The sequence below is a fragment of the Dermacentor andersoni genome, chromosome 9 (genome assembly GCF_023375885.2).
Source record: "Dermacentor andersoni chromosome 9, qqDerAnde1_hic_scaffold, whole genome shotgun sequence".
Lineage (NCBI taxonomy): Eukaryota > Metazoa > Arthropoda > Arachnida > Ixodida > Ixodidae > Dermacentor > Dermacentor andersoni.
This window is the reverse complement of record NC_092822.1, coordinates 1412221-1421214: the sequence shown is the minus strand read 5'-3', so window position 1 is coordinate 1421214 and position 8994 is coordinate 1412221. Positions and strand designations below refer to the sequence as shown.

The 8994-nt window shown below is 42.9% G+C and overlaps 1 protein-coding gene across 5 annotated transcripts in view; it reads left to right on the top strand.

Moving 5' to 3' along the window:
- The first annotated feature begins 290 nt into the window (after positions 1 to 290).
- Positions 291 to 8994, top strand: part of LOC126526910 (stromal membrane-associated protein 1) — a 173212-nt gene continuing 164508 nt past the window's right edge. For 2 of the 5 annotated variants that reach the window (XR_008611586.1, XR_008611587.1), the window contains exons 1-2: positions 292 to 601; positions 1400 to 1533. Coding sequence is in view for 3 of the 5 variants with exons in the window: in XM_055068417.1 (XP_054924392.1) it covers positions 484 to 601; positions 1400 to 1533 (252 nt within the window). In the remaining 2 variants the exon portion in view is untranslated. Of the gene's footprint in view, positions 602 to 1399; positions 1534 to 8994 lie in introns of all 5 variants that reach the window. The other 3 variants (XM_055068416.1, XM_055068415.2, XM_055068417.1) reach the window with 2 other exon arrangements.

Below are 8994 nucleotides of genomic sequence, written 5' to 3'. Positions count from 1 at the left end.
CTAGGGTTTATTTAGAATCTCTATGTAGCCACCCTAACATGGCTGCATTATCGGCTACGTGACCTCGGGGCGCTTCTCTCATTTTATTTCTTTCCTCCATGGAAACATGTATGAAACTATAGTGTATGAAAGACTGATCTCTATGAAACACTATAGTGACAAGCGTCCGGCCGGCGCGCGGGCCGCTCATTCAAGTGAAGGCGATGGTAGCGCCACCAACTTTTCAATTAAAATAAGCCTCGGCGGAGAGCCCGCCTATGAGCCCGCGCTGGATCTACTCTCCCTGTTTCGTACACTCTACCGTAACCAAGCTGGCGGCGCCCCAACATCGGGCCGTGATCGGGCTTCTGAAAGTGACGTCAGGGCCTATTCAAGCCAGCCGCGCAAGTAGGCTTTCCGTGGTAGAAGTGGTAGTTCCGTAGGTCTGAGAAATTGGTCTGAGGTGGGTGGTCGTGCTGTGGTCGCAGAGGCAGTCGCTTCGTGATGGCAAGTAAGTCCGAGCGCGAAAAGCAGAAGCAGATACAAGACAAGTGCCAGGTCATTTTGGGCCAGCTTCTTCGCGAAGAGGACAACAAATACTGCGTCGACTGCGACGCTAAAGGTCCGTGCACCAGCTCTTTATACAACACTCTCTTCATAAGGCTTAGATTTCGACTACTTTCTGAGCCCAGAAGTTACGAGTTACCGAAAATTAAATAGTTAGGGTCATGTGCTTTCTCAAAACCGACGATAGTGACGTTTCCTTTGCGCGGGTTGCCGTATTGATATATCTTGCCAGGCTGGGAAGTGATGACTGAAGCAATCTCGCCGGAGGTAACCAATTCGTATTTCCAATGGGTGTTTCACGGACTGTTGTACATTCTTACGCTGCAAGCATGCACCTGTGCTATTCAATTGGGGGCGGGTCGGCTATAGTTGTCTGCGCTATAGCCGACCGCGTATCACCGCGTATCCGGCTGCCCAAGTTTCATTTTAGCCTCAGCCAATCTCGTAGGTAAAATGCTTAAAAAGGAGGTGCTGGGCTGCTAAGCACGAGGTCGCGGGATCGGAGCCCGGCCACGGCGGCCGCATTTCGATGGGAGTGAAATGCGAAAACACCCCTGTACTTACATTTAGGTGCATGTTAAAAAACCTCAGGTGGTCCAAATTTCCGGAGACCCCACTACGGCGGGCCACATGATCAGGTCGTGGGTTTGACCCGTCAAAACCCAATTCATTTTTTTAATGTTTACATAGAGTAATAATGACATACAAAGGAGGCAGGGCGTGTGCTGTTAGTCTTATTTAGCACATTTGCATTTTTTGAAGAATCATCTAGCCCTGATGCTTTTAGCGGCCGATGCCATCCTATTTCAAAAGCAGCACTCATGTTAAAATGCTTTTTTTTTTTTTTGTCAAGGACCGCGATGGGCCTCGTGGAACCTGGGCATGTTCCTTTGTATCCGTTGCGCGGGCATACACCGGAATCTTGGCGTCCATATATCACGGGTCAAGTCAGTCAACCTGGACACGTGGACTCCTGAGCAGGTGGCTGTAAGTATCATGGCTATGTCATCATCGCATTCTTATGACTGTGTTGATTCCCTGCCGTTGTCTTCTGTAGGCTGTCTGAAGCCAAGCAGCGAACTATTGGCATGCTTGTTTTGCACCGATGCTTCTCGAACTGGCCGTCTGGCAAAATTTTCTACTCTGTTCTTTCGGCAGCCAGGAAAATTTTTGAAACAGATTTCTCCCTGCACTCGCCTCCTATTGGCACTCGGAAGTCACATGGCAAAGTACCGGTAAAAACTGCCTGCAGGTATGCCCTAACCCAACCTAACTTTCAGAGAACCAGTAAGAGGTAAGTGCCGCGAGCAATTCGTTTCAGAAATTCTGCCGGCTGCTGGAGGAGTAGACACTGCCAAATATTTATCTGCCTTGCATGGTATGACACATTGTTTTCTTGAGTCAAGCAAGAGTTCACATGCTGCTGTTTTCAGCACTAAAATCGCAAAGCTGCTGAGCAGCATGACCTCCTGTGAGCTGCAACTTACTCAGCAGAAAGCCAGAGCACACACTCCATTGGTGTAACGAGTGCAATAAAGGAAAATGCATTGGCTAATGTGTCTTGCTGCGCTCGTGACAAGGCAGCAGGGCATGCTTATACACTTGCATACAGTATAAACCACTCGCACCAGAATGTGTGACTCCTACTTTGCTACCCACCGTGGTTGCTTAGTGGCTATGGTGTTGGGCTGCTAAGCACGAGGTCGTGGCATCAAATCCCGGCCATGGCGGCCGCATTTCAATGGGGGCAAAATGCGAAAACACCCGTGCACTTAGATTTAGGTGCATGTTAAAGAACCCCAGGTGGTCCAAATTTCCGGAGTCCACCACTGCGGCATGCCTCATAACCAGAAAGTGGTTTTGGCACGTAAAACCCCATCATTAATTAATTAAAATTATTTGCTAACAGCCTAGCTACAAGTGCTTGAAGTTATGTCAATGCACTGTACAGGTAGAAAAGGTGCCAGAAACACCCACCACGAGCCAACCGTTGCAAAGATTGTACACTTGCCAGAGAGCAAAAATTAGCACATGCTATGCAGTCTGTTGAGGTGTTGGTGGAGAGCTTGGTAATTTGCAGGGTCTATTATTTTATAATAAAGTGTGCGGTCATCTGAAAACACTGATTGAAAAGCTGATGCACCTCACCCATTTTCTCAGTCCTGAGAAGAAGGCCGAGGTCTCCATTTGATTTGTTGGGCTCTCAGAGTCCTTGTCCGGACCAGGACCTTCGCTGAGGATACCCAATTTTTGAAATAAATTATACCATGTGTTTGGCGCATGATAGCCTGAGTTGCTTATGCGCCATAAAACCCAATACAATACAATACAATTCACTAGAGGTTCTGGCTGGAAAGCAACGGTTATCTCCACTGTTACCTGGGCTGCAATAAGTCTGACCTGCAAACAAGAAACGAGAAAAAAGGGGGTTATCCGAGGGGCCCTATTTTTATTAGTCATATCATAAGAAGCCAACAATCACTGACAACAAGGACAACATAGGGAAAATTACTTGTGCTTAATAAATGAAATAAATGATAAATTAATGGAAATGAGAGTGAATGAAAAAACAACTTGCCGCATGTGGGGAACGATCCCACAACCTTCGCATGCAAACAAGACTCACGATAGTGTGCTGCCTTGTTTTTGTTTCGTACTGTTTTTAGTGCTGTTTGTTTTTCCTAGTTATGTACCAGCTAGCTCATCAACATGCATTATATAAATGCATTAATTTGTAAACAAAATTTAGAATTTTTTAATATCAATTTGAAAACTAACATAAGGATGATAGCATAATTCGATGCAAAGTGGCTGCACGCCTTGGCAATGAAGAACTTCTGTCAAGAAGTTAAGCAAGGTGCTGTTTCGGCAACGCAGAAATGGGCATATATGTGTGTGCGTGTCTGTGTGTGTAGCAGCGCGACTCCACCAAAGCAGGCGAAGAAGATGGGCTCATGTGCAGGTAGCACGAGAATATAATACGCTAGCGTTCAACCTGAGTGGCCACAGTGTTGGCCGCTCCAGAGATCCAGCAACACCATGGCTTGCTGGTTTGCATATACCGTGGCCACGGTGGCTACTTCTCCACGCCGCCTCCCACAAATTGGTGACACCGGGCGACTAAGCTCAGCCATGCCAGCGTCACTGCACAAATTATATATATGTATATATGTAGACAGAGAGAGAGGTAGTTGGCGGAGAACTCCCTCCCCCCCGAAATAAATTTCTGGTTACAGCACTGGCTTTAAGAGGAAGCTTTAGCTCATGTGCTCCTATCTAAATACATGTAAAAGGAGAATTCGTTTTTCTCAGCAACCACTGCACCAAATTTGACGAGGTTTGTTGCATTTAAAAGAAAAACTTAAAATGTAGTGACTGTTGGTCTCGAACTTTCGATTTAGTCATCAATTTTTTATAGAAGGTTGGCAAAAATAGAAAATTTTCAAGAACAAAACTATGAAGTTTATAACTCTGTAACTGAACAACCAAAATGATATACAATTCTGTGAATTGCATCTAATAGTAAATCTAAAGCGGACAAAATTGATATGTTACACATGAACATAAAAAAATTTAGTAATATGGGAATACAGCTTTTGCAGAGCCCTTGTACACAACGTAGGAAATTCACATAAGATGTAAAATGACATCGAATTTGTCTGCTTTAAATGATCTAGTAGATGCCATTTACAGAACTGCGTTATGTTTTTGATGCAGTGCGATTAAATTGTAAAATTCATGTTTCTATTTTTTTCAAACTTCCAAATTTTTGAAAATATTAAAAAAAATTCAGGCCCTAAATCGAAATTCCGCTTCCAACAGTCATTAGAATTTAACCTTCTTTCTCAAATACAGCAAATTTCATTAAAATCGGTCCAGGGGTTATCTCGGAAAAACGTTCTTGCGTTTTACATGCATTTGAATAGGCCGCGTCAGAGTTGGGCCCGAGCTAAAGCTTCCTCTTTAGGATGCCATGTTTCTGAAATAGCAGTTATGTTGGTAAATGTGAAGGTCTACCATAAATTCCTTCTGTAGCATGCAAGTGCATTTGTGAGTTTAAATAAGTTTAAGGTAATTACTGTACGTCATAGTTCCCCAAACAGGAATGCCATACGGTAACGTTGAGTGCACAAGGTTATTTATTTATTTATTTATTTATTTACAGGATGCTGCCGGCCTTAGTCTTAGGCCTTGGGCAGGAGTGGACAGTGTGATATACACATGAACAAAAGAAAATGAACAGCAAAAATCATCACAAGAATTCAATACATTGCAATAGACATATTACCGGGTCCGCACGAGCTGTACAGAGTGTTCCAACCAAAAAAGCTTTACAAAATTTCAATATATTTTAGAATATGGACATTCGCTGAAACGCACGAGCTGTACAGAGCATATTGATAACGCGATATTGATAACAAGGAGTTGCATTCATGCTGGTATGCTGAAAGACATTGCGCATGCTCGCTTGGTTGAGCAGCAAGAATCTACAAATAATAATGACAATTAAGCGAGAGAAAAAACACTTGAGTATAATGTAAATAAAAAAAAAAAAGAAAGGCAAATGACATTTATACATACGTATACATACACATACATATACTATCACGTCTAAATGCTATTCAGCATGTTGCAGAATGACTTGACGGTCAGGCTTTTCACTGTACTGGCGGAGAGTGCATACCCCTCACCTATCGTTCGAGGGAAAAAACTTGTTTTTAAATACGTTTGTTCTGCAAAAGAAATTCCTTCATTGTTTTCGAATGATTAGATAATGTCCGCCTGGTAACTAAAGTAATATACATACCCTTATCTACGCTCAGCATATCATGATAAAGTAAATACATGTATTTCAGTCTGTCCCTATATCGCCTTAATTTTAATGTTTCCAGGTTGGTTTTGTTGATAAGAACAGTTGGAGATACATGCCAGCTATAAGAGTTAAATACGAATCTATCAGATTTTCTTTGAATGTTCTCCAGTTGTGTAATGTTCTTCAGGGTGTACGGGCCCCATACTACTGAGGCGTAATCAAGAATTGGTCTAATATACGTTTAGTACGCTAAAAGACGTATTTCTTGTGTGGACTGTCGTAGTGACCTTCTCAAGTAACCAAGTTGGAGCGTTGCCTTTTTTGTAATATGAGATATGTGTTCATTCCATTTCAGGTCGGGTGAAATTACGAGGCCTAAGTGTTTGTAGCTACTAACTGTAGATAGATTATTACCACTGAAAGTAAGAAAATTTTAAGAAGTGGCGTTTTCGTGTTACTGACATAGCAACCGTTTTCATTGCATTAATATTCATTTGCCATGTGGCGCACCACACTTCTACCTTGGCTAGTGAAGAATTGAAATGGACCTGGTCATTTACGCTATTAACTTCTTGATATAGTATAGCAGCTGTCTGCAAATAATCGTATTTTCACGTTTACTTCTTCTATTAAGTCATTGGCAAAGATTAGAAAGGAAAGAGGCCCAAGGACGAACCCCTGTGGAATGCCCGACCGAACCGGTGCTGATCCAGAACGCGCGCCCTCGATAAACACACTTTGCCGCCTTAACGACAGATGTGCAGAAATCCATGAAATTAAAGAATCATTTTTAAGTATTGTTTGTAGTTTTAACAGTAGTTTAGTGTGAGACCCACGGTCGAATGCTTTTTCGAAATCTATGAATATAATATCAATTTGGCCCTGTCTGTCTTAAACTGCTGCGAGTTTGTGGATAGTTTCGAGTAGCTGTGTTGTTGTAGACAGTCCCTTGCAAAACCCATGCTGCCTGGAATAAATTATATTGTTGTAATTCAGGAAGGCCGAAATATGCTTAAATATAATATGCTCAAGAGTTTTCGCACATGTGGGTAACAATGAAATCGGTCAGTACGAAGTGATAAGTGACCTGTTTTCTGATTTGAGTATTGGGGTAACTTTTGCGTACTTCCAGTCATCTGGAACTTCTGCACACAATAAAGACTTCCTAAATAGGATGCACAGATATTTCGAGTACCTCTCGGCATATCTCACGAGGAAAGCAGTAGGTATGCCGTCCATTCCAGGCGATTTCTTTGTATTCAGATTTAACAAGAGAAATGAAATGCCTTCTTCGGTCACTGAGATATCTGCAATTGGCGGGCAATCAACTGGAAGGTAATAGCTTGGTTCGAAACCGTCGTGATCCGTAAATACCAAAAAGAAAAATTGATTGAAAGATTTTGCTACCAAACTTTTATCAGTTACGGTTTCCCCGTCAATGCAGAAACTGGACTAGGGCTGCTTTTTCAAAGAAAAATGACGCCGGAACTTTGCCGCGGAAGACAGCAGAAAATTCTTCAAAGACACACTTTGATAGTATTCCTACGCTTTTCTAATGCTTGCCTTTAGTTGCAGACGTATGTTGAAAAGTTTACTGGCATTGCCCTTTGTGGTATACTGACGGTGCTGTTTTCTTATTCGTTTAGCCTTCCATTCCAGCCGCACTGGTGCGGCTTGAACAGAAGGTGCGGCTGAATTTTGTAACCTGGTGGTGGTACTTCCTCGTCAGAGATATCGGGGTGAAGCCAAGTTTCCGTGATTATAAGAACATGCGGCTTGTGTGTTAAAATGGTACTTTCAATATCATCAGATTTATTAACCATGCTATGTGCATTAAGGTTGATGAAATGGAGGTGCTTTTGGGTATTGCTTTGGATTCATTGTGACTGGTGTCTTTCTTTAGTTTGTCTGCCTGTGGGAATCCTTTTGTCACTTGTGCCATCCCATTGGAATAGCTCACCATTAATCCTAATTTTGTCGTACACTAGTTGGACTTTCCCCCCAGCAGCTCTAATTTCGGAGGTGCTATCCCAGAGTTTCTTTCTTTTAAGTCTTGTGGGTGCTGAGAAGTCTTCCAAGACAGAAATATCTTTATTTTTCAGTTTGAAACAATTCTGTAGTACGGCCATTTTTTCACAGTGGTCAAAAAGCTTGATCATGACCGGGCGTGGTCTACTCCTGTGTCTACACCCAATCCTATGAAGTCGTTCAGCCGACGAAACTTGTACACCGAGAATGCTCCTAAACACGCCTTCTAACACAGCTTGTTTCAGATCATCATGAGTTTCAGCAGCTGTGTCTTTGTCCCCAAAAACCAGAAGGTTGTTCCTCCTGGAACGAGCTTCTAGATCAACAAATTTGTCTTGCAACCTCTGCACACTTTTCGCGAGGCCAGAGACTTTGTGCTGACTTCTTTAATAGCCAATGCCGACTCCTCAACCACCTTTAGTTTCATTTCAATTTCATCTAACAGTTTTTCTATTTTCTTCTGACCATTAAGTAGTTCGATTACCAGTTCATCAGTCGTAGGCCCAGGTCCAGGATTGGGTTCTACATCCCCAGAAAGCATTAGAAAAGAGAAGACAAAATCCTGAACAACCAAACAGAGCGTACAAAGGCTGCGTGGGCACGTCAGCTGGATGAAACATCTGTCGGTGGGTTTAATAGTAGCTTTGTTACTGACCTGCGTGTAAAAAAGCAACGGGCTGGTCATGTTGACTGGCGGCCAGCTGACGAGCCCACTGGAAGGTGCTGGTGGCGGCTGGCTTCTTATACGCGCTCTTGATGATGTCTATAGGCCTGGACGCGTTGACGCCCAGCAATCTGTCATGGTGTGGTGGTGTGTACGTGCAGTCTCCGTAGGAAGCTGCCGTGGTCATGAACAAGGACGCTGAATCTTGCAGTGCGCTGACCGCTGTCGTGCCGAACAGGAAAAACTGTGTGTAAAAAAGCAACGGGTTGATCATGTTGACTGGCGGCCAGCCGACAAGCCCACTGATAATACATCAGTGGGCTAATACATGGATATCTTTAACCAGGGAGTCAACAAATGAGATTTTATACAGACAACCATCGGTTTTACTCAAATCTGGCACTGTTTTTGTAATATATTGGGAGGATTCCAAGAAAGGTTTTCATTTAACCAAACGCCAAGCAATTTCTGGTTTAAAACTCTCTTTCCAAATGCTCATAGACAACTTCCAGAGTGATACTTTCTACTGTATTAGATAGGAAAAAGAATAATGTAGTTTGACTTAGACAAATTAAGGCCTAGCTTGTTAATCAAATACATAGTTTTTCTTAACAGGCATTAATGGGATGAAAAAATATATTCGTGTTGGCGGCCTACATCAATAGATTAGGCAATTCGGGCGTGTTGGCAATATCATTTATGTATACTAACACAATAAGGGGCCTAATATTAATCCTTGAGGAATACCATGCTGAATTACTAATTTCTCGGAGAGTGCACAATTAACCTGAACATACAGCAATCTGTTCTTCAAATACAGTTACTTTTGGGAACCGGCATTGCACAGTGCTTGACCCTTGCCCTGTTTTCCATGCTTTCAAGCCATTGGCGAAGATGACAAAGGCGGAGTCGGTGCCATTGCTGACAGACGCGGATTGTTTCA